Source organism: Falco biarmicus, chromosome 5, assembly GCF_023638135.1.
Source record: "Falco biarmicus isolate bFalBia1 chromosome 5, bFalBia1.pri, whole genome shotgun sequence".
NCBI classification, from domain to species: Eukaryota; Metazoa; Chordata; class Aves; order Falconiformes; family Falconidae; genus Falco; species Falco biarmicus.
The window spans coordinates 15,865,088-15,891,646 of NC_079292.1; the positions used below are offsets into that span (position 1 = coordinate 15,865,088).

The 26,559-nt window shown below is 39.2% G+C and overlaps 1 protein-coding gene across 6 annotated transcripts in view; it reads left to right on the forward strand.

Moving 5' to 3' along the window:
- Positions 1-26,559, forward strand: part of SRPK2 (SRSF protein kinase 2) — a 147,715-nt gene that overhangs the window by 41,229 nt on the left and 79,927 nt on the right. Inside the window, exon 1 of one of the 6 annotated variants that reach the window (XM_056339532.1) lies at positions 7,397-7,638. The exons of the other annotated variants lie outside the window; for them this stretch is intronic. Within the exon in view, the coding sequence (XP_056195507.1) occupies positions 7,601-7,638 (38 nt within the window). The 5' untranslated portion in view covers positions 7,397-7,600. Of the gene's footprint in view, positions 1-7,396; positions 7,639-26,559 lie in introns of those variants that run through there. 6 annotated transcript variants of the gene reach the window in all.

Genomic DNA, 26,559 nt, shown 5'->3' on the forward strand with positions numbered 1-26,559 from the left:
TGGAAAACTCAATTTGGAAAGATAACAGTGATATTACTATGAATATATTCTTCAAAGTACCTGAGCAGATGATTCCAGTAGAGTTTTAAGTGTATCAGAGAATTGAAAAAGCAGTGTTTCTGTTATCTCTGAGGTCAGTAGGAGATCACGTAACCTATAGTTTCCTTAAAAAAAAAAAAAAAAAAAAAAAAAAGATTAGGTATTGTTAACATTAAGTCCTCATGAGGTACTTGTAAATACTGAGTAAATTCATCTTCCCCTTTATACAAGGGAAAAATGAAATACTGTTTTTCCTCTTTATTTCTAGAATATTTTTTTTCCCTGGAGGTACTGGCTCCTATTATGTATACCTGCCAAGCTGAGTATGAGTGGGACCCAGCTTTAGCTGGTGCCTGTGTGTGGACTCGTGCAGTGTATACAAATAAAGGATCTGTGCTCCACCTCGTGTCTTATATCCAGTCTCTACTACTTGTGTGTGTGATGGAGCAGTGTTTTTTAAAACATACTTTTACATTCAGAACAGTAGCTAAAACACGAGTCTTACATAAATGTTTAAAATGCTATGCATTTTGATACTACTGACTTTCTTTTTTTTTTTTTTTTTGCACCCCTCTAGGAAAGGAGGATGTTAGCTTTATCAGTTTGAAGTAAATGGGTTTTTAAAATGGTGATTTTAATATTGCAAGTACAGCATAACCTTAAAAGTTCTATTGTAATTTGCTCATGCCCTGAGCAGAAATATTATTTAGGATACTGAAGAGGAATAATACTAAAAATATTAATGTAATCTCTCCAACAGAAGATTGCAAACAGCTGGTTTTCTGTCAGTTACTCTTCAATGAGGCAGTCACTGGCTTGTGTTTCTGCATTGCTGTGACTATTATGCATGAGACCTGAAGAAGTCCATAAAGCTACTATTTTTTTCCTTGCTTCAAAAGCTCAGTAACATCTGGAAGAACTGTTTCTTTTAGGGTAATTATACTCTTTGTGCTTCCATACTATACCCTTTATTATTCACATGTTGATCAGATTTAGGATTGCTCTGTTTGTGCCATTTTGAAACCCCTGGTACCAGAGCCTGTCATTCCAGCAGTTCATTTTGTAGGACTATTTCTTATTTTAAAAGTACACTAATTAAAAGAGATGAAGGAGCAAACCTTTCAAGTTTTGTGTAAATCTGCCTGATTTTGTCCTGTGTTACCCAGTGCCTCATCAGGAGAATTTTGATTTATTAGCTTTCTTTTGTACTGTGTAGGATGTCACTTGTACAACAGCCATCCACAGCTCTAAACATAGATCTGTCCACATAAAATCATGTTAGTAATACCTAAGTTCCTATGTGCATTTCATAGTTCCAAGGCTGAAAGTTTACTTAGAATGGGTCATTTGGTTAATTTGCTTTGCATAATATTTTTAGGTCTGTCTATAGGATTTGGGAAGCAGGATTCTTTATTTTACCAGTAACATTTGGGAGTCCAGTCAATTTACAGCATAGTGAGTGTTGTAATAGGCAAAATGTAAGATCCAAGCAGCTGTAGCACTAATATGATGTAAAGAAGGAAGAGACAACAGAATAGACGAGGATGGATATTGATGGGGAAGGAGGTGTTTGAAGATACTGTAGAAGAAAGACTAAAAGCATCTTGAGCTTGTGTTCTAACATATATGCTGCGCAGAAAATGGAAGAAAAGCACTGAACCTGCTAGTTTATATCAGGCTAGATTAACAAAACATGTGGATGAGCCTACTTATTAATTAAAAACTAAGTATATTTTTTGCATATTTTTAGTATAATTTTTATTTTAAAAGAGACGTATGGAATTTTGTATGGCAGGGCTTTACGTGGCAATAAATTGAAGCTAGTATGTTTAGCTACTACTTTGTCTCTTACCTTGCTCCCACAAGGGGAAAAAAAAAGCTGTATTAATTGCATTCTGGAACAGCGGTTCTCTGCCCTGGATAAATTTAATACATGTACTGTCAGTAAGATATTTTGATCTTCGCTGACGAACGTGTTGTAGACCATTGAGATAATGTTTGCAATAGACATGATTAAGTTTGTAGTGAAACAGTGACTTTTGTCAGTTGATTTTGAAATAGTGGTGACTGATATTTACCTATATGTCATAGGAACAATTTATGCAGTGTTGTATACCTTGTCCACATTTTTCCATCTGTGCTTAAGCCGTGGCTAGTTGGTGGGGTTTTTTTCCTTTTGTTGTGGAGAATTCTTGGCTTTTTTTTCTTACTGGTAAAAACAAACAAAACTACAGGCTAGACCTGCTCCCCTGTACTTTTTTCTAGATTATATATTCCTCAGATGTTCTCAATTCTGATATCAGATTTTTTTCTTCTTTCACATTATTGAAATAAAATAGCTTCCTTTCTTTGGCTTGTCTGGAGAGTTTCTTCCCTTATTCCTTTCTGAGATAGTTCGTTCTAGTTTTGTTGTGGAAACATTGTTCCTTCGAGCCTTTGGCATGATGCTCTCTTACACATCCCCTTTGAGTTTAGAAACTGCCAGCTTTGCTTTGTAGGGCTCTCCTCTCTTTTTCCAAGTGTCTGGTCTCCTCTTTTTTTGGCAGAGTGAATGATCTCTCTCTAAAGGAGATCCCTTCCCATTTTGGCTTTTTCTGATGCTTTTCTCTCTGATCTAACCCACAACCTACAGGTGGACACCTCAGAGGAGACAAATAACTAGGCTAAGAAAAAAAAAATAATTTTGAGCACAGATTCCACTAAAATGTTAGTCTCTAGTTTGCTTTGGTTTTTTTTTTTAAAAAAATCGTGATGATTATGAAGCCATTTTGGGCAGTGCAGAGACTTCCTGAGCTCGTTTTTTGTTTTCATTCAATCGTAGCTTGAATAGTGTGGCTTTAGAGACTTAGTGTATCTGCTTCGCTCAGGTCTTGGATGAGAGCCAGTTGTCTGCCACTTGATCTGTACACAACGTAAAATTACTCAAAGTGGGCTGATAAAGTACATGGAATGGTTGAGGAGTTGGTGGCAATGATACTGCTGCCCATACCTGGATGTATTGTTATTTTGTAGCTTGGAAAACGTATTGTATTAGTTGCTGCTTTGGGATTTGCAGGCACAAATTTTCCTTTTTTTTTCAGCCAGAGTGTTGTCATCTATTTGTCTGGATGTGGTTCTACGTACAGTGCCATCTTTGTTGCCTCTGAAATAAGGACAGTCCAAAAATCTCAGTGAGAACATAAGTGCTTTCTCACAAAGTAGAGGTTCTCTGTACGTCTGTGTGCTGTTCAATACAACTATCTAATTAACGCATAAAAGTCATTAAAGGTGGTGTTCTTTGAATCCATAATGGGGTTTGGTCCTAAATTGCCCAGCATTTCCCTCTCTGCCACAGCACTTGAGGTGAACCAAAAGTGTTAGTTCTCTGTGTTATGTTGGAGGGGCTCGAACCAAGAGGTGTTCAAGAAGAGCTGCTCTGCTGTAAAACTTTTAATTCTTTTTTTTTTACTTGACGTTTTACAAATATTGCTATAATTTGCATTCTTCTGGGCTGTGAATGCTGGTTGAGTGGGTGGTAGGGTAACCGTAATTTGGAAGGTTTTTTTATTTTTTTATTTGGACTTGGAATGCAATTTATATGTTCTAATAAATTCTGTAAATGAGCCCAGATTTCTGGATATGTAATTTATAAATAATCAAAATAAGTGATAACATCGCTGTTTCTGCAGCTGTTTTTGTCTTACGGCCTAAAAGGCACATTGTGTAAAACTCATCTGTCTTATTTTGGTGATTTTATTTCCATGATCAATTTTGTGTCAGGAGTGATAATGGTGGTACCAGCCTGATCTTGGGGTGCAGTATGGGTATGTAAAGGTACAGACTGGCTTTTCAAAATGAGCAAAATGGGTCCACTTTCAAAAGTCTCAGCAGAGACAAAAGACAGGTAAATCCCAAATAAGAAAATATTTTAAATTGACAAGAGAGAAGTAGAGAGGGAAAAGAAAGAAAAACTCCACAACCTTGTAATGGAAGTGTTACTGAATTGTGGAATGGAACACTCATTAATGATGCTAGATTTTTTTTTTTCTTTGAAGTCTCATTTTATTTAAATTACTCATCACTATATTAAATAGATCCTTGTTGCCAAAAGTAAAACTAAAACTGACTTATGTGCTGGAATACCATCAGAGATAAATGTCTTTGCATCTCTTAGAACATCCAGGGACTTTGTTTGCAGTGAAGTAACTTACATCTTAGATTTTATTTTTAACATCTTGTTGTGTGTTAGCAATAACGTGTAAGTGTAATAATCTCTAGGCATCCATTGAAAGGCCTGTCTGGAGGCTTGCTTATGGAATGGATCAGTTGATCGCTTTAATCCAAGCTCTGTGGATTTTGTTTTGTCATAAAATCCTGCCTTGTTAATACCTGTTTATATAATCCATTTTAAATTCTAACAGGGTTAAGAATCTTCAGAAGGAATTAAAAAAATTGCTGGATTATGAGATCGAGGAGCATACTCAGTCAGTCAGCGTCAAGGATTTTCGGTAGGGAAAATGAACTTCAGTTTGCATCTCCAAATAATCAGTTTTATCTCTGTCTAAAAGTGGGGGTAAGCAACTGAGAGCTGCCTTCTAACATTGCTTCATACAGAAGGGGGCAGGGGGCGGCGGGGGGGGGGGGAGAGAGTGGAGCAGAATTAGGGTGCTAAAGGGATAAGCTTTCTCCACAATGCTGTCCAAACCTTTAGTCTTCTCCATCCTACAAAAATTACTGTGGTGTAGCTTTTAGTACTGATAACACAAATGTGTTATCACAGTGTGTAACAAAGCATCCTGTTCTTGTTGAACCATAGCAGGTCACAGTATGAAGAGAGGAATCCATAAGGAATTGCAGGTATGCTGGTCCTTAAGAAAAAAGTACATATACTTTGTTTTAACCTCTGTAATATGAAGTAGTCTATGTTCAGTGACTTGTCAGTTTTTTTCCTGAATTTTCTTAAAGGCAGTCTCTTTCAGAGAGGTCTTTTTGCAGTGTTCTGAATACCTGGTTGAGTCCTGCAGTAGATGTTTTTGATCACACTGTGCCACTGTTCTTTGGTCTATTTGATCTTTTGCACTGCCTTCATACAGTTCAAACATAAATTTGTTGGAAAGCACTGTCTTATGATAACCCAGTATGTTACGACGGAGGGAAGACACAGTCGCTCAATATGAGTGATCAGCAGACTTCGTTTATTGTCCCTTACAGTCACCTTTTATGCCTTGTTATAATTAGCTCATACATATTACAAAAGTTAAGCTCATTATTGGTTAGTTGCCTAAATACCAAGCCCGCCCCTAGTTTCTCTTCTGTAGTTATCGGTTCCCACCTGCAACATTCTTTTCCCACCAAAATCTTCCTGTTATTGTGTAACAAGAACAGCCAAAGACAGTTATTTTTGCTTTACTTCAGATAAGCTGAGAGCGATGTGCATTTTTGTCCAGCCAGCTGGACTATGTCTATGTGACCCTTTTCAGCTAGCCAGTTATCCACACCAGTATTACAGGGTTAGCCTTCCCCTACTTGTTTAAAACAATCTTTGAAATAAGTAACAATATATCCAGTGCATTGCATAATTTGTATGATCAGCACCGATGTCATATACTGCACTAAAAATCTGGTTTAAATTAACAGTGTGATTCTATAGTTTAAAACGAAGGGGTAGTAAAGCTGTTTGTGGAGCCTTTATGCAGGATAACATAGGTCTTAATGACATACCAGATTTAGTTTTTTACTGTAACATTGAGTGGGTCTTTCAGTGATTGGGTGGATATTCAGTGTTTTCCATTCTTAGCTACTGTACAGCTATAAGTTACTTAATAGCTATTTTTGAGATTGCACTGAGTACAAAATGAGGCAGTTTGATGTTTATCATGTTGGTTTTTAACTGAAAAAAAGCCAGTACTCCAGGGAGTTTAGTTGATGCTGTCATCTCCTCTTCATGGCTCGAGAGCTGAGGCACAGAGGGAAAGATGCACATGGCCTAAGCGAGAACTGCTATGGACTTTCAGTAATGAGGTCCAAGACACAAGAGCAGCAAGCTGATCTCGAGCATGCTGCAGCTCTGGAGCTGCCCAGAACCTGGGAGATTTCCAGCCATCAGCCTGGATGTTCCTGCGGCAGCTGAACTTGTGCCTGTGTTGGAACGTGGGCAGAGAAGGCTCCCGGGAGCACCTGCTGCCTGGGATGGGCAGCGGTGAAGGAAGGTTTGCATGGCCCTTGCAGTCATGCACTTGAGCCAGTTGTGGACATACTGACGTTGCAAAGATACGTTTGAAAGCTCTGAGAAGCATCTGCTTTGTATGTGAGAACTGAGATTCTTCTTGGAGGTTTCTCTGGGCAGTGTGTTTTGGTAAAATTTGGTTTAAAAAAACCAAACAAAACCAAGCAATATTTGTTTCTCTTCCGTTCGCAGAAATTGCTGAGGGTTTGTGTCTGAAATGTGTGTCAAGAAAGAAAATAAGTCGGGTTTAAGCTCTGCTGTCGTAGCATGGCTAATCCCAAATAGCTGAAGTTTACCTCGGTTGTGAACAAGTGGACAGCATCTTAACCTCGCACAGGTCTTACCAGGATGTCCATAGGTTTCCTGCGAGGATGGGGTCTAAAATGATGCTCGCATCCGTGACATTATTCTTTGGGGGGTTTTGGGTCACAGACGTCTGGACTCCGGAGCTCCTGGTGCATTCGTTTTTCGGCAGCCTCTCGGTTCTGCTGTGACAGGATCTGGTGGAAGCGAGGGACGGAGGGCACGAGGGTGCGAGGTGCCCCCTGCGGCGGCCGGCGGGGCGCCCGTGCCGGGGGGCGCTGCCGGGTGGTTCCTGGCGCAGCCGTGAGGCCGCGGCGCCGTCAGCCGGGTGGGTGGTTCCGCGTCGCTGTTACAAGTGCTAGGTTGGTAATCGCGAGACATTTTTTTTTTTTTTTTAAATTGAAATACTACTTTTCAGAGTCTATTTGGAGGAAATCAGAGGCAGGGCATTGAAAAAATAAAACCCGGGTGTGCGTAGCGTTTTCCACGTCCGATTTCTGACCCGTGTATGCAAGTAGTGATTTAATACTTCATTCTTTGTGACAAAAATGATTCAAAGAGCCATATTTTTCAGGGCTTTTGATCTGGAGGTTTTCGAGGGTGCCCGGTACAGTTTAGATAACTAACCGGGGACAGAATCCGTGCCATAAATCCTTTGTTTCGGGGTTTTCTCCCCTCAGAAGCTCCCCTGGGCGCCCCCGCTGGCGGCCAGCGCGCTGAGACTGGCCCGGTGACCGCGCGGGCTCCCGCCGCGGAGAGGCGCCCCCCTCCCCCCCCCCGCCCGCGGAATGGTTCCGCCCGCCGCCGTGCCCAGTCATGTGCGCGGGCCGGGCCGGCCCGCCGCCTCCCGCCGCCTCCCGCCCCGTCCCCTCAGAGCGCGGCTGGGCCGGCCCTCGCACAGGCACCGTGGCTCCTGCGGCCTCCTCCCGAACAAAAGGGCTTAGGCAAAGAACAGCGTTTGGTTAATAAGACTTTTGGAAAGCGAGAGCAGGCGGTCTCGGTTGTGAATATTTTCTGATTTTTCCAGAAATCAAGCAGAAGACTGAGCTGCTGATGTCAGTTAACTCTGAGAAGTCGTCCTCTTCAGAAAGGTACGGCTGCATCTCTTGCATGAACGGTTCATGGTGTAGCATTGCCAAGCAGCGGCGCAGGGCTTTTTGCTTTTCCTTGTCAAGTTTGCTAGCATTGTTTACGTATTGCATGCTGGTTATTGTACCGTATCCATCGAACCTCTCTTTTTGGTTAAGCTTTGTGCGTTTTTGCAGAGATTTATCGATTTCTTTTCCCTTAACGAAGCCTACGGGGCTGCAGCATGCAGATCATGCTACAGCAGGCTGCTGGTGTGTGTGCTGGTGTTGTAGACCTCGCTCCTTTCCACTGTCATGCAAACAGCATCTCGATTTCTAAATCCGTTTTTAAAGACCTCGCGGTTCTGTTGTGTTGCAGGAAACCGTTCCACGGTTGCAAAGGGTTCTTTTCAGTGTAAATGCATAGGAAATATAACTTGGTGAAGCGTTTCGTGTCCTGTTATGTGGAAAGGGAGTGTCCTTTGCAAAGTAGCTCAGGAATCGCAAATCCCCCAATTAGTCACATTCTGTAAGATAGATGTGATCCTTGTTCAAGTCTGTGCTAGGAAATGGAGCAGTCGCTGCATGCAGTAATGGTTCATGCCTGCAGGTAAGGACAAAATGACTCAGAAGTGTTTTTAAAGCAATTATTTTATCTGTCAATCAGATTATTGCGATTTCAAGTAGCTGCTTCGTTTTAAAGAAATATTTTGAGGTACTAAATGCATGTTAAGTTTTCTGACATGAAATAACCTCCTGGTGATTATTTTGTGGATTTTAAATGATGCAGCCCTGCTGCTCACTTCTGTTTTGCTTGCAACGGAATTTTAGGAGAGATTTTTATTTTCAGAATTGCTTAAATCCAGAGCGACATAATGTCATTTTTTCCCCCCACATTATTTACAGTAATCGTTTTGGCTGTATGCAGAAGACCATCTGAATGCTCTATTTTGCCATTTTAATATTGGACGTTGATAAAAAAAATATCTTAATTTTAAGCACTCAAACTCTATGTTTAGCTGTAATTATTATCTAAAGTACATTTTATTGAATGGCTCAGTAGAGAAAGACGTGGTAATGCACTGAAAGCTATCTTAAGGAAACAGGCTAAAGGACATCTTTCAATATGAACGAGTGCTCTTGGCATGCATGGTTTTAAAAAACAAAATGAGCAGTTTAATTTGATTTATAAGTATATTTGTGTAAGATACGTAGAAGCAAACTGCATTGCCTTTCACCAGTTGTAGTATAACAAAATATCAGCAATGAGAGATACAGAAAATGGTGGGGGGGAATGGGTTGTTAAGTCACCTCTCCAAAATGGAGAAATATAAGAAGAGCTTTGAGAGATATTTTATTTATTTATTTATTCCAAATTAAAAATCATGAAGGGAAACGTTGTTTATTTATTTACCTCAATCCCACCCTGATGCCTAAAATTTTTAAATACAAGACTAATAAAATGGTGGTGGTAACAGAGAGGATGATGGGGTGAAAATAGTAAAGGAAACAGGTGTTAATTTGATTTTTGGAAAGGCTTTTGTTGGCATTGCTGTGAGGAAATTTGGTGTAGAATATAGACATTTATTTTATCACTGTGAATGTTGTGCAACACCCTAATACTGATCAGTCTGTTTTTGAGCAAAACATGCTCGTAGTTGAACTAATGGTAGTCCTAGATGAGTAGGTCCCTGTAAAGGATTGTAACACAGAATTAGGAAAAGATACATTTGTCTGAGATCCGTTTAAATGCCGTTCATCAAACAGTAAGCTTTTAAAAGAGCACGATGCACATTATCTTGCAATAAAGATTAAAATGTGAATGTTGTATATGCACATAGTTTTCTTTTGAGGATTTAAATATGTGGTACTGTTCACCTGGGGATGTATATGACACATCAGCTGCACAATTTATGTAGTCAGTTATAAATGAAAGTAACTTTTATTATCTGAGGGTTTTTTTAAAATAACCACATTCTTTTCACTTATCTAAAAATAGACTGAATTTTTTTGCAAGCTGTTACGAAACAGTGCTGTCTGTCCTATTAGCTGCCAGTTCCTTTCAAGGCCCTTTCAAAATCACTGTATAAGATTTTTTTAAGGAAAAAAAAAATTACAGTGTGTCTGAACTGCTAAACTGTCCTCAGTCTGCTCTACAGCAAAATTGTGGTGTGTATTCATACCGTACAGGCATGAAAATATGCATGTTTTTGACAGACAGATAGGGAATTCATACTTGCATATTTTTTTATCGCCAGTATTTACCCTTGCTCTGAGTGGTTGGGCTTTTTGAGAAGCCTGAGTTCTCTGGGTGGAAGTGCTGGGTGGAAGATCTGAAATAGTCCATGGCTTGTTTCTTGTTTTCCACACTAGCGAAGGCTGCTAGACAGTGCTTGCATAGCAGGAGGGGAGGGGAGAGGAGGTGCTTTTTTGCATTTACAGAAACTGATGAATAGAAAAGAATAACAGAAAATAATTAGGTAATAATAAAGGTAATAGAAAAGAAATGAGAGAGAAGCCCGTTACTTACCTCTTTCTTTGGTTTGTCTTTTGTAAGGCAGTTTACTGTTTGTATGTTTTCCTGCTCACTTGGCAAGTTCAACATGTTGTCCTATCCTAGAGGAAAAAACTGTTGAGAAGGAAGCTGGAATATAATGGATAGTTTGGCCGTTATGGAAGCTCAATATGTTAGAAATCCTACAGTGTTCTCTTAGGATAGTCAGTTGTAAAGTTTTCAAGAGGCATTTGGGAGACATTGGCAAGAAAGTGAGATGAACCCTTTTGCTGAGGTTCCTTTGAGATGCTAAAGGCATTGCAGCCTTGAAAAATAAATTTAATACAAACCTGAGACATCTTTCTTAGAAATTCATCCTTCCTTTCCCCTTACCCCTCCCCCTTCCCCCCCAAAAAAACCCTGTAATTGCAGATGGTGGGGACAAGGTATCTGTGTTTTGGTGTGTTATGGGATATTTCATTAAGCAGACACAATCAGACAGCATCTATAAGTCCTACATTTCTGAGCAGTTAATGCTGCCCATGTGTGCATTAGCAGCCTACGACAAAGTCCTCATTCCGTGTTGATAAGGTAACCTGGGTAACTGCAGATGCCTGTGTTCCTGGTCGGTTACAGTGGATCAGGTAACCTACTGAAGCTTGTTACACTGAATTGATTTGTTTGGATGTCTGAGCTTTAAGCATACCATCGTAATGTTTTCCTGCAGCATGCTTACAATGTGACACGCACCTTGTTTCTTTATCTAATAAGTAGTAATTTAACTGCCATGTACCCCCATGTTCTTTATATTTCAGCGGAGGCTGAATGAGGTTACTTCTCCAAGCCTCACAAATGTCATTGGAAAGGAAGTAGCAGCAGCCAGACGGAGGAGGATGTCTCTCAAGAACCCTCCAAGAAACCAAAAAATACTTTCATTTCTGTTGTATGACTGCATGATCTTCTCGTGTACAGTATAGTCAACACTTTGAGCTGTACAGATTTTCTTTTCTGCCTTTTTAAGGGCTTTGTGGAACTCCTTGCAAGTTGCAGTTTCATTTTGAAAAAAGTCAGTTCTTCTACTTGGATCACTTTTCTACTCTTTAGGCTGTAAACCTAATGTATATACCGTTTTTCTTTTCCATACTTTAGGATACAGAACTTGGCATTTTTTTAGCTCTGATTTTGGATTCTAATTTTATGTCATCGTAGCAATGCAGTTTGACCACAGGGTACTTACTGGTAAAGGTTATTAGCAAGGCTGAGAAGTCTGAAGTATTTGACCTGCTCTTTTCCCATCTTATTGCAGAGGCTGCATATGCACCTTTCTTTAAAATGAATTTCTGCTTCAGTGTGTTGTTTTGTTTTTTTTTTTTAAAAAATTAATAGCAGCCACACATGACCAGTCTTAAGTAGATAACTAGTGTGTGTATAATTAAATTTTCTTGATTTTGAGGGTTTTTATAAAAAGCAGTCGAGGGAAGATACTTTCAAAGGGCAGTAGGACAGCAAAGCTTTTGTTATTCAAAGTGTAGAAGTCTTTGGAGTGGGATGGTACAGGCCAGGTTTAAGGGCAAATGTTGTATTTGTTGGCTTTTGGGGGTTTTTTTAGCCTTGGGCTATGTATACCCCTCTCTTTGTAATTTATCATGGTGGAGCAAGTTGATGTATTTCTCGGTGCTTTTACGTGGTTTCTTCGTCAGGTCATGCCAGGAATGCAGTCAGGGATAAAGTAAAGGAGGAAGAAATCTAAAATGAGGAGGAAGAATAAAGATGGAGATTGAGTAGTCTGCTTCCTTTTCTAAGAGGCCTAATGTTAGTTGCTGTAAGAGGCATTGTGAAACAAGGTAGGATGCTGAAGGATTCCTTCAGGTTTAGGAACGTGGGATTTTTTTGCTCTGTTTTTTTGTGAGTCTGTGTGTGTGTGTTTCGGGGTTTTTTTTTTTACTTTAATTATGGATGCACTTCTAGTATAGAAATAAAACATGTTTAAAAGTAGAACCATCAGCTCACAACATTCAGTACGAGCTGACATTGCAGTTTTGGAATAAATGTAAGATAATAGGGCATTATAAGATAATAATTCTACTCTTATTTATGTAACACTGAAACAAAAAATAATTATCGGAATAATGCAACTATTTCATCAATTCCACTAACTTAAAACACGTTTTTTAAAATGCCATCTCTTCTTTAGCTGCCTTCCTGGTTTGTTTGTTTTTTGGTTGGTTTTGTTTGTTGTTTTTTAAGTGCAAAAGAAATATTGCCTAGCTTTCGTTTCAGGACAGTACAAATTTAGTTGTCATGCAACTTCAGTTTTTCAGTTTTGTTTAAAATAATATATGATAGCAATAAGCAGTGTATATTTTTCCCTTCTTTCAAAATTGCAAGCTAATACTGCTATTTTTTAGATTTATCTCAGAAGTAGGGAGGAAATCATCCTATCTTAATGTGGGCCCTAAGTTATTTGTCCAGGGAGGCACTTGATTCTACCACCAAACCGTTTGGTGATGGTGTGCCTGTATAGCTCTCATAGACTAGATACTTAATTTTAGATTACTAAAACTGGACCAAAATGAATGCTGTTTTGTGTATTTTTCATATTAAAGCTTTCATAGGCTGATTATTTTAGCATGCAAGGCTTTTAATTGAAGTATGAAAGGGATGTAGAGACAGGAATGCTGCAACGTGTTGTTGTGCTTGTGTAGAAAAAAAAAAAAGGCAATGTCCTATATAGAGGCAGCCACTTGTGGAACAGCTTTTTCACTCAAAGTGATGTTTTTAGGGGACACTGCACTCTTTAGAGCTGATAGTGCCTGTATCAGTTCATCAATAGACTTTGAAAAGTTTTAAAATTTGAAGTGTGTTTTCTTTTTCAGTGATACTTTGTTTATTTCTGTGTCTGTCGGGGATTTCTGTATGTAAGAAAATAATGTACTTTGATACTAAATTTAACGACAAGTGAAATGTATCATTAGTATCCCTGCTGTTCAGATGATCTGAGCACTACTTGATTTTTCCCCCCCCTTTTTTATCTTTCATCATGCAGCTATTTGTGAGATACTTATTACAGAGAGTTGCTAATATACCTTCTGAAAACACAAATCTCGGGTTTTTTTGGCACTTTTGTTGGAACTAAAATGAGAGAACTTTGGGAAAGGGAGAGACTGAAGTTGGTGGGGGCTCGTACGAGATTTTACTATGTGAGAACTGTTCACTGGAAACCAATTCTAGCAATCTGATGATGATTAGAACACAGTTTATAGCTTAAAAAGAAATAAAAAATTGAATACTATGACTTGAACAATATACTTTCTAATGTAAACATATGTATTCCAATTCCACTTCAGGGTAAAATGTCAGCGAAAAAGTAATGGGTCATTTTAAGCAAAGCCTTTTGTATTATAAATATGTCTGTTTCATGATTTGAAACTTTCACCTAATCACTGTCTTAATCATGATTTCATTAAAACGTCTACTCCAGGCTCCTAGGCAGATGCTAAGGGAACGTTACCTGATAGGTTGCATAAAACAATGTATACCTATGCCGGATGACTGCATTTCTGTTGTTACTGTGCTGTGTTACAGGATAAATTGATTTGTGATTTTCTGCATCTTCACATTATACATTTACAAGTGAATAATAAAATATTTACATGTTCATATAATTCGGTAAACTTACGCAATGTGATATATATTTTTCGTTGATCTGCAATTGATGTAGTTACCAAGAGACGCTAAGCAACAGGTTAAGCAAAACGTATGCCAATTTAAGCATTCTGGTTTGTTGCGTATTTTGTGTATTATAAGCATATTATCAGGAAATTGTGGCTTCTTTCAGCTTGTGAGTTGCTGTGAATCTTGCCATACAGTTCAGAGAATATACATGAGTCTTACCGTTTGACTGAAAAATACCTTTTCTGTCCAAATGTCGTTGTGACCAGAAGGTTTTTTACTTGTTCTGTTTTTAGGAGTTTTACACTCCTAAGCCAGTATCTGCCCCAGGTGCTTCTGTATTTTCTTCAAGACTCACCGTTATGCATGGGTAAAGTCTCTGGCAAAATCCAGGCAGTCACTGTTAACCTTAAAAACAAATATGAAAGCCATCTCATGTAGGATGCCTACCAAACTCATGCTGCTGATTGTGACTAGATGGATAGTGAATTGCTATTTCCCTTTCTTTTCCTTCACTCTTTTCCTCTAACTCTTTAAAGCTCCAGTTGTGAAACAAATGTATGCAGCTCCAAGCTGTGCCTGTTACATATGCTATAAATGAGGGAGTGCCAGTTCTTTACCAAGTTTGTCTACACGGCTTTCCTCGTCTGATTATAGCTTTAGGTCAGTCAGGCTGGTTGATTACATCTCTTCCATGACTGGACAGTGTTCAAGACCAGAACCGCATCCCATGTAGATGTTCTGTTTGTATGAAATTTTGGCCACTGTGTTTAATAGTGTGTTCAGAAGGCATTTTACATAACTTCTCTGTACTGATAAATATGTCCTAATTCTAACTTTATCGTGTCTGCTAAAACAACTGATGATTGTAAATTGGTGATATCCTCATTTACTGAAAGAACGTATCTCTTCAAAGCTTGAGAAACATCTATATTTTAATGTTGTGCTGGTTAATCTTGAAAACTTCTTTTCCAAAACCTGGAGCAGCATAATTCTGTGGAAGGGAGGAGAATTTCTTAATGCTGCTTCTTACTTGGCAAAATATCATTGGAGTAACATGAAACATTTTGAGAATTCAGTGCTTTGTTTTCGTGAAGCAACTTCCTATGCCCCAAATCTACTGGGATGTTCTCAGCCTTCCTAAGAAGGCAAAGACTTGTCCTCACTTTGCTCATTACTACAATGCGTGGGGATAGGGTAATGTATTATCATTTTAGGGGCGAAGAAGGCCCTATTAGTACAGAAACTTCTTAAGCTACATGTTTGCTCTGTGTTGTCAAAACTTAAATATTAGCAGTAGTTCTGGCAGAAACTGAGAGAATGGCTTTTGTCATTAATACTACTATAAAGAACCAGTATTATTTTCTTTTCTAAGTACTGTATCAAAACATCAAGCGGTGATTTATATATATATATATATATATTTATTTTTTTGTGGAGGTGGAAAATGAGTGTGAAATTCTTACAGGTTTTAGCAGATACCTGTTTTGTTATTCTGTATCCAGCATCAGGACCTGCAGATTCTCATTGTCTGTCATCCTCAGCTGCTATGGCCACTATCCACAGAAGCATTCAGTTCCTGCTATGCCCACATACCAAAGAGACCTATCAACCTCTGTTTATTCCATGCCATGAACTAGAATGGAAGATGTTTGGAATTAGCTCTGCTCTTTATGAATCCTTCTATAAAAGGATTACCTTAGCCATAGGAGACCACGTGTGGTGGTTTCCTCAGAGTGGTGCTTTGTCATCCCCAGTATGACAGCATAAAGTCCTTCTGACGGCTCCTATTACTTATTTGACAAGAATCAGGAATTTCCACTGCTGCTTGGTGTCTTAGCTATGAGAAATGTCTGCTTCTGAGAAGACTAATACAGGTTTGGATCAAGACTTCCCTAAGAGATGTGAAAAAGATGATGAACCACAGTGATTCTGAAGTATATTTTTATCAATTAAAATGTGTAATTCTAATATAATACAAATAAGAGTACAAACAGTCTTTATATACTTAGTTTGAAGTCCCGCTTGGCTTCTTCCCAGGTAATTAATATTTCAGAGTATTAGTCTAGAAAGCTAAACAAAAAAGTTACAGCCTTTCTCAGAATGCTTGTGTTTCACAACAGAAGTGAGAGAATGCAGATCTTACAAAGAAATTACCAGTGATCAAGGAAGAAGTCTTCCTCTTTCTCACAAGTACTCTTGATATCTGTGGGTGGAATACTGAGATGATGAATTGGCATCGACCCTATTCCTTGGGCACCCTAGCCGTAGTATGCTGCCAGAGAATGCATCATTTTTTTTTTTTTTTGTGCCTACCACTAGTATTTAAAGGTCTGTTGCTTTTAATGGAAATCTGTTACAAGTTTCTCTAAGGAAAACTTATTAAATATGTTCTTGTAAGTTAATTTTCATCGACTTTGTTTCATCTGTATTTTTGCTTTATTTGTGTTACTCTTGCTTTATAATAACGTACAGTTGAGTCCTGACTTAAAAACACATAGGAAAGATCCGGTCAAGATTCCTTTCAAATGTGTTTAGCACATAGCAATTTCAAGGGCTATTAAAAGAACCAGAGGACGTCCAACTGAAGTAGAATGATGCCTGAGAATGCTAATACATTTTTTTACTGTCATTTAAATACTCAGTGGTTTACAACATGCCTTAGCAAAACTGCATGGTGTGTGTTCCAGTAGATGCCAGGACAGCTTAAGCAGGTATAGGCTACAGTGAGCTAGAATCTAAGGCGGATTTGTACACTTCACCTTCAAAGTGTCACTGATAGCTTTGCTAAGAAGCTTGCTAAAGGTGGGTGTCCTTTTAGCCATGCCAGTTGTTAGAGGTATCCAAATGTGGAGGGGTTTGGGTCCCGGGGGCATATCTTCTGTCCCAGCTTAAATAGGTAAGCACAAGACTGCTGCAGTTCTGTGTCCCCAGGGCCAGCCAGTAATGAGACTGAGTGCTTATTCCCAATAGGTGTGCGTGCATGTGCACACGCTCACATACAGAACGTGCATACGCAGCTGTCCACACAGATCAACAGAGGCTCAAACCAGCGCTTTTATTGGCACCCACGTAAACATACACAGAGCACTCAAGCAAGAACTGCACGGACAGCCCAGTCCTTTTCCTCTTTCCAGTTCTTCAGGATGGAAGTCCACTAGTGGAATTTTTGGAGAAACTCACATGCTATATGGGGGTCCTCCTAGTAGCAGTTTTTAAATGGTGTTTGTAGTTGCTGAAGCCTTGACCTATTGGTGTCCCCTGGTTATTGGCACCAAGACCTCTGAGCCCCTGATGTTTGTCCAGTTGCTGGTACTTAGACATCTTATCTAACTGCTGAACAGTCTAGCTTGAAGTTGGCTTGAGTTTGCATGTATGCGCTCAGAATAGAAAGTGCATCCCCAAAGAAGACAGAAATAGGGTTTAATGACAATATGGGATAGACTGTCATGATCAAGGGCAGGGTTCGGTCAGACAATTGCAGTGACCAGCCTTCAGTTTGTACTGGACGTGTCCCATTTATAATTTTTCCCTGCAGTTTTCCCATACTTGTTTTTCGCTTACCCACCTTTTCCCCTGTCTTTCTCCACCTCAGGTGCCTCCCCCTAAACATTTCACATCTTGCCATATTCTCACAGTCCCACAGTAAGATTTACACAATCCCGGAAATGTTCTTCCTCTGCATCCTGTAATGTCACATGCCTTTTAAGGGAATAACCTTTAGTTTTCAAGGTGTTTCTGGGGAGGGAGTTTTCTCCTTGACTCATCTTGGTGGGTTTCACACTGGAGAAATATGGTCTAATTAATGGTCATGTGAGTAGCTGATTCAGGTGGTCCATTTTCACTGATGAGGTTGTTAGGATTTCTCTACATATTGTTTCTAGTGATCCTTGCTGGATCAGTTTCTGTTATGATTAGCCTTTGATCAGATAACCTAACACTGGTCTCCCAGGGGCCTAGCAGTACCTGGCAAAGGCAAAGCTGGATCTAGATTTGTTTGGATTTTTAGCCATCTGACAGGGGTATCCAAAAGATTGAGATCAGCTGAGGAAACCAAATGCACAAATCCTTTCCTACTACTTCTGAGTCTCATGGAAACATAGTACAACAGAGTTTTGCCTACTACTTCATTCCTATCCAGTTTATAGACCTATGTTTCTGGAAAGGAAAAGTGAGGTATCTTCTTACAATGTGTTAAATATATACTCAGTGCTTCAGACTTAACACCTGCTGGAGGTGTTAGGTTCATACCTCTAATGAAAGCAAAGCTCAGCAAGGATCACAAGCAAGTGGTGCTACTTACTCTGCTGAACTTGTCTTCTGTGTGCTTGTTGCAAAACCTGTTTGAGATAAGATAGCACAGGGATGCATAATAATAGGAAGGAGTTCTGGAGCATAAACCGACTAAGGCTAGACATCCTACCTCTGTGTGTTCTGGTCCAGAAGGCAGCTGTCTGATAATAGCAAAAAAAACCAAAACCAAAAACAAAACTTCTTTGGCCAGTTTAAAGAAGGCAAAAAGCAATCATACATCATTGTTTAGAAAGGGAGTAATGTCTCCCAGGTGGACAAGAAGGCCAGTTATTTGTTAATTTGACCTGCAGGCATCAAGATATTGCTCAATTCCTTTGCAAAGTAGCTGAGCAGGCAAAAACCACAGACCCACAATGTGTATTAGCCAATATTTGGCTATCTGACATCTGTATTCAGAAAACCTGGCGTGTATTATTTCTACTATAAGAGCCCGAGAGCTAACTAATACTTGAGTCTTTGCCAAGTTGCTTCTTTCAGGAAGAGAAATAGATGGTGATTTGAGGGTTGTGAGATTTTTGTGTGTGTGCAGTCCTGTTTATTTACAAAGCATGTAAACAGAGCTCTGTTGGCTTGAGCAGAATTGAAACAAAGTGCAACAAGCAGCTATTTTGCTGATGTGTCTGCCTGTCTAGCAAGTACTGCAGTAAAAAAAACCCCAACCCTTAAAACTCTAAAAAACAACACCCAAACCCGCCCCACACAGCATGCTCTCCTGAGATCACAGGCACAGCATTTTTTGCTGTCTTTTTTTCTGCTTAAGAGACATGTATAACTGCAACAGTTTCCCCCAACTCCTTTAATTTCATAATTGTGATTTATAAAATCTTAATCCTTCACACATGTTATAGACTGACTGCTGACTGGATTTGATGGATAAGTACTTTGGACAATGTTTTTCTTTTTTCATTTTTTTTTTTTTTTTTTTACAGCTGTTGTGTAAAAGGCCTAATGTTCCTCCTTTACTTAGACTAAAAAGAGGGTATTCAGCCCAACCATCAGCCTTGATTGCAAGCCAAATACAGAGTTCTTTAGAGAGCAACTTGATCACAGACATTATTTTTTTTAGGATAACAATGCCATGCCTAAAATACAACTTTCAAAATAAGTCTTTATGCACTCTATAATACCTTTATTCATTTTCTGGACTCCACAGTTTGTTCCCAGGTCACGTTGCATGGCATCTGAGGACTCCTGCCCTATACTGCAAATAGCAGTAGTCAGGCCTTTCCCATGGACAGGTGTGAACTGCTTTAGGATCTGTCTTCCTAGGCTTCTGCCAGGTCTTCACTGGACTTCTCTAGGGCAAGAGTGTTTAGATGTAGCCTGTCATGGGTTTTTTATTGTTGTTTGTTTTGTTTTGTTTTTCTTCTTCTTCTAAATGATTGCTTTTTTCTCTAGAAAGCCTGACTCTAGGTTACCACATGATGCTTCATCACTGTGCTCCATTGGTCTAACCCTGTATGAGTCAGCTGGAGCTGATATAAGCGTTGTCTTTCTTAACTCCCGAAAGTTTCTGGGACTCACAACTTCCTGGCTCTCTAAACTTCTAAGACCTCCTCCTTTTGTCCACAACTAGCAGTTCATGTGTGTATTGTTGCCCGGAAAAAGTAATCCAAGATTGAATTGCAGTGGAGTTTTATATGCAAATAATGCAACAGGAGGTTTATTCCAGAGCTTTCCCTTTACACACCCCACCCCTCCTTTACACTCCACCCCCCCCCCCACCCCCCCCAGTCCTCATTCTTGTTGTCCCTCTTTGTGTTTAGGTACCATCTGCTTACAGTCATCTGTTGTGTTTGCTTTCTTACCCCTGCCTTTGATTTTGTGCAGGTTATTTGAAAATTTAAAGTACTGATGCATTGAAAGAGATACAGATTACATGAAGTGGAATTTAAAGACATGAGAATATGGTACTACAGTTGCTTCTGTGTGTGTATATATGATGAACATTCCGTAATTCAGTTATCGACTTGTAATGGCTAGAGTTCACAAGAGAAATAATAGGCTTTATTGTGATATAGCAAAAAAATGGTCTAAGTATATACTGAAGGACAAAAACATTAACAGGATTAACATATATTGAACATTGGTTAAATAATAGCAGTATCTGTTTTTAGCAAGATCTTGATTTTAGCAAGACTTTTGGTGTTTTCTGCCATGACATCTTAATTGACAAACCGAGAAAGTCTGGGCTAGGTAGGTAGACAGTGAAGTGGGTTGAAATCCGACTGAACTGTTGGGCATAAGGGGCTGCGGTCAGAGACATAAAGTCCAGCTGGAGGCCAGTCACTAGTGATGTACTCCAGCAGTCATCCTTTACTGGGGCCAATACTGTTTAGTATCTTCATTAAAGATCTGGCTGATGGGACAGAGTGTACCCTTAGCAAGTTTGCATGATACATAACTAGGAGGAGTGATTAACGCACCAGAAGGTTGTGCTACTATTTAGAGGGACCTCAGCAGGCTGGAGAAATGGGCTGATACAAACTTCCTGAAGTTTGACATAGGGAAGTGCCTAGTCCTGCACCTGAGTGGGAATAACCCCATGCAGTGCCAACCAGCTGGAAAGTAGCTTTGCAGGAAAGGACCTGGTAGACATTGAACATGAGCCAGCAAAGCATGAGGCAGTGTTGCTGGCAAGTCAAAGGTGGTGATCTTCTTTTCCCTCTGCTTAGCCCCTGGTAAGACACACTGGAGTGCTGTGTCCAGTGCTGGGCTCCCCAGTGCAAGAGAGCTCTCGAGGGACATAGTGGATCAGGTCCACTGAAGGGCCACAAAGGCGGTGATAGGCTTGGAGCCCCTACAATACGAGAAGAGGCTGAGAGAGGTGGGGTGGTTCAACCTGGAGAAGAGAAGGTTCAAGGGGATCTTACCAGTGTGTAAGTAAATACCTGATGGGTGGGTGTAAAGAAGACAGACTTCTCAGTGGTGCCTAGTGACCAGAGAAGAGGCAGAAGGCACAAACTGAAATACAGCAAACTCCGTTCAAATATAAGAAAAACATTTTATTGTGAGGGTAGTTGAACACTGACACAGGTTGCCCAAAGGGATTGTGGAATCTCCATCTTTGCAGATATTCTAAACCAACCTGGACATGACCTTGAGCAACGTGGTCAAGATGATCCTGCTTTGAGCAGTCAGATGGGACCGAATATCTTCCAGCCCCACTGTTCTGTGAGTGGGTAGAAACAGAGTATTTGGACAAAGCTTGCTTTCTGAAATTCAGCTAAAACTGTAACAGGAAAGGCACTGTGTTATGTAACCCTGGCCGGCAACCAAGCACCTGCAACCCCTTGCTCACTCACCCCCCCACTTGGAGGGGTGGGGAGGAGAATCGGAGAGAAATGTAAAACTCAAGGGTTGAAATTAAGAGCAATTTAATAATTTAAACAGAATTAAAAGGTAAGAAAACCATAACAATAATAACAACAAAAATAATAACAACAGTTATAATGGAAAGGTGGGGAAAAGGATAAAAAGGAAAAGGGAGAAAGGAAAACAAATGATGCACAGTACAGCTGCCCACCACCCGCTGACTGATGCTTAACCAGTCCCTGAGCAACAATTCCGCCCAACCCTCCAAGTTTATATACAAAGCATGACATCCCATGGTATGGAATACCTCTTTGGCTGGTTCGGGTCAGCTGTCCTGGCTGCCCCGTACCAGTTTCCCGTGGCCCTCCAGCCCTCCCACTGGCAGGGCCCAAGAAACTGAAAAGTCCTTGACTTGGTATAAACATTACCCAGCAACAACCAAAATCATCTGTGGGTTATCAACATTCTTCTCACATCAGAGCCAAAACACAGCACTGTACTAGCTACTAAGAAGAAAGTTAACTCCATCCCAGCCAAAACCAGGACAGGCACACACTAGAGTTCTTAAAAGCCATTACTTTTTTTTTTTTTTTAAATTTGTATTTCTGACTTCTATACTTAAACTGTAATCCTAAGACTGGTTACTTCTTTAGTTGGTCATAATTTTTCACTGTTGAAAGCACCATTTTCAGTAGTCAAGTCGTTCACGTGAGAGCACATAGCTTTTCTTTGATGCTGTTCTATGTATGCTTGTTTATTGGCCATAGAGCCAAACCCTGTAAAAAAAAAAGTCCAAAAGATGTTTTGGTCCAGTTCTATCTCTCTGGCAATGTTTCCCCTTCTACAGTATCTGGGGCTTCACTAGCTGTACAATACTAATTCTTTGTCTTTTCCGCTCTTTCTAGAATGTGCTTTGTTATTTGGTGTTTAGCTGTTTTGCATCTAGGGAAGGGATTGGATCTCAGATCTATAGGGAGATGTTTTACAGTGGATATAAGACATAGGTAATCAATGAGGGAGGTGTGTGTTTGTTGTTCATCATCTGTCCTGGATATTTCAGAGGCATATATGATTCCTGCATTTTAATTTCTGATGCTCTGAGTTTTCATAGTTAATTTTGCTTTTCACCTATGAAACATTCAGCAGACTCTAAAATAAGATTTAGGTTGGGAGGGGGGTTGTTTACTTATTTATGATAAATTCATGGCCTTATTTGTGACAGAGAAAGCTTTTTATTGAATTAATGATGTGATAAATTAACTCCTTCAACACATGTGACTAATATACTTGTGATATGCCAAGTAATACAGAAACTTTCCCTTTTCTTGGGCAATCACATCTTTATTCATTGGTAACAAAACTATTATTTTGGTTTCTGTGGAAGCTGCTGTGAGGTAATAACTGGGCAAACTGGAACAATTTCTTTATAATTAATCACCTAGAGTTATCTTTACCTGTGTCTTGTCTCTTTTAAGTTGGTACCAGCCCATTCTAAGTACTGGAATGCAAACTGCAGATACTTCAAATTACAGAAAAAAAAATGGACATTTAGCGCATTGTGTAGCTCATTGGTAAGAGTTCGGCAATGAAACTTTTTTATAAAAACAGTGGAGAATATGGGATAAATATTTAGTGTTCTGTCTTTAAATGAATTGAGACCTTTTATTATAAATAGAGATGGGTAAAAACTAATTGAGTGTAATGCAGTTACTGTCAGCGTGGATGCTGGTGCGCAAAGATTCAACTTGTAAAATACATTACATTGCATTTTTGTTAGGATAGACACATTATAACAATTAGTGGGCTACAGCTATTTTTATACAAACGTAAACCTCAGTGATTTATACTGTGCATACCGCAAATGTTTGGTACTGTCAACCAGAATGCTGTCTCTTGTTTTTAGCCCCACCTGTGTGTATTTTGTGTCCACTGTTAATTTGTTTCTTACCTTGAATTGGATAGGAAGATCCCAGGCTACAGCGTATCAACTTATGTTGCAGCTTTTCAAGTAGTGCTGGTAGCCTGCTGTAAGACCTAGATACTGAAGAATCAGTAGGCAATCAAGAAAGAAAGTAGTTCTTGCTTAGTAAAAGGGATTTTTTTTTTTCAAAGCAGGATTATGTGGAATTCTGAGAAAGATAATGACAGGATTTTCATATTCAGTCTGTCTGCAGAGTTCAGTCACAGACTGCTTTGGGGGATTATGAAAAGTATTTATTTTTGACTGTAATAAGGTTTATATTGATTAAAAATAATGTTGAGATGATAAACTAAAAGTTATGTTCTGGAGCATGCCTTTGCACTAAGACTTATTTTTAAAGCCATATGTAAATGGATCACAGTGAGTGGTTTAATTGATTAAAGGAGGGAAGGTATTGATACATCTAATTTTAAAATTGTTGGGGTTTTTTTTCCCAAGTAACCTAGTCCTTTGTTTAATCAGCTCTTCCTGAGATGGGAATCAAAGTTTTGTAATTTAAAATGTAAGTGAAGATTGAAAGTCCTAAAATATCTTTCTGGTTATTTTTTGGCATGTTTGTTAACTGTTGTTAGCATTCAATCCTATAATTTCATAGTAATGCAAAAGTCTGCTTTCAGTTACAGTGTTATTTCACTGCATGTAATAGAAATTGCTAGAACTTCAGTGAAATACAGATTGGCTTCCTTGTGCCAGATTGGAGAATTTAAATTGCTGTTGTGTAGAGGTGTGGGTGATGTTGACAAAGTGTCAGTGCAGGTGATTTGTTAGGAGTGAATCACTAACTGGATATGAAAGTGAAAACTTGACAGTTTGTAAGTCAGCTTTTATTTTGTATGTAGATTTGACTTCAAAATGCAAATGTTAAGAGGAGTTACTAGGAGTCATGAAATGCACTATTTATATTAAACTTAAGGGGCAAAAAATGTTATGAAATATGGGGAAGAGAGAGTAATATTTATACTATTGTAATAACTGTATCTTTTGTCAGTGTCGTTTCCTAGTTTTATGGGCTTCATGCTAGTAAAGTTTGGCAAACATGTCTAGATATTGCTAATTACTGTTCCAGTGTTGCTGACATGACTAGTTTAATTTTTCCCAACATCTGTTGAATATACTGTGTTTTGCTTAAGTCATATTGTGCATTGCTTAGGGTTTCTGTTTTTTTTTTTTAAGTTTTAGTCAATTGTACGTTGTTGTATCAGCATACTTCAGAACAGCCCAAACTCCTGTTGAACTGGAATCCATAAACATAATTAAGTGATGGTGGTGTTATGATGTAATTAGGTTCATTAATGGTATAAACACAAAAGGGAAATGTTTTATTCACAGGAGATGCTAACTTCTCTTTAATTGGAGATGCTAACTTCTCTTCAATTGTGTGGTTGTGATTTGTCTATTTAAAAGTTTTCTTTTAAATGATTTGATTTTCTCTAAGACTGGGATTCTTAGTGTGAAAGATGCATATGTGTGTTTCTTCCAAACAGAGATGACTAGTGGAAAGACATGATATGAATACACTCTGAAGAGAAGGATTTTTTTTTCCCAGGTTTTTACTTTTTAGAAGAAATGAGACTTCAGTTTTGAGAAATTATGTTTAATGGTTTCCTATAAAGCATAAATATAAAGGCACATGTAAATGCAATATTATCTTTGAAAATGTTTTAACATATTTAACTTCATTGAGTATTTCTTGCCTTTTTTTTTTTTTTTAACAAAATAGTGCTCAATTTAAAAATTCACCTGGACTTCACTTGCAGTTGTTTTTGAGTCACTCTTAACACCTCAGTATTGTTTTGTTGACTTTTTATATTGTAGTTATACCTGCAGTCTGCAGACATTAAAGCATTAGTTAAAAGAAACAGATACTGTCTGAGGCTGGTAAAACTCTGATTTCAATGAGCTGTATTAATTTGTACCCACATTGATTGTAAGTACCTATCTCCATCTTGCACTTCTGTTTCTAGCTTACTTAGGTTGATGATTATCACATCCTTGCCTGAGGAAAGCTTGATGTATCTTCCTCCAGGACTCATCAATAACTGTATTTGAATTGTCCTTAGGGTTTTAGGCAGAGCACCAAAAGTCATTACTCTCCCTTAGGACCTGATTGTGCCGTGTCTGAAGTGATGCCAGCCTATGACAGTCAAAGCAAAAGGCCTGTGTTTGATTATCAAATGCTGTTGTATTCATACTGCTTTAACTTCTAGGCCATTTTGTTCATTCTTGCAGCCAGCGTAATTTTTAAGTCTCCATGTTGTGTGTGAGGATCCATGTTACGGATCAGAGAGAAACTAAGGCATGGTTGTGATGATTCTTTAGTATTTTTAACATACTTTGATTTACCTTTTGATGTAGCTCGTGCTGTCTTGGAATTTTTTGATGTTACAAGAGGAAATAGTAGCTGTTCTCAAGCTTTTAGCAGGTGCTTGCTGTGTGTGTCTGCACGCCCTCAATGAGCTGAGCAGGCAAGTATGAAGACTGCTCAGTTAATGTGGCAGTGCTGCTGCCCTGCTTGGGTCTGTGTAGGAGGGAATCAGTCTCACAGTAGTACCTGGATTAAAGACAGATTAATTCTGGGTGCAGTATTAGTTGAGCACATCCTTTTTCTCTTCACTTTCCTACAGGAAAGCTGACTTCTGGCACAGAAACAAGTGTCTAGAGAGCTAGCGATATCTTATACTGTCCTAGATGTCTTCTAAGTGAGTATTTCCAGGATTTCTGCTTGGCACATTCTGTAACAGGATTTTGGTACTGGTAACATGATAAACTTACCCCGATTACCTTCGCTTCTCACTGCAAGGGGTAAATGCCTCTTTTGTAAGGTTCCGTGAGAAGGGCTGACCTGAGCCTAACAGTTTTGCAACTGAAAAAATTGGTCCTGCCACAGCTTTTTGACTTGTGCCAGTCTTCCTCTCCCCTCTGCCACCCACCCCCACTCCCACCCCCCAAGTAGTTCACCTCAATGAGTTAGTTCACTGGGGCATCAGGTAAGTGCCAGAGCCTACATGCTGGATGGGAGCAGAGAACGTGGGAGCCAGGCAGTAATTGCATATACCACATTCACCACGAGCTATCGAGGTGTGTTTTTGGTGTGTGGTTGTTTTTTGTTCTTTTTTTACGTAGCATAACATTAATGTTTACATTTTGAAACTTCACCTAAGATTCTCTT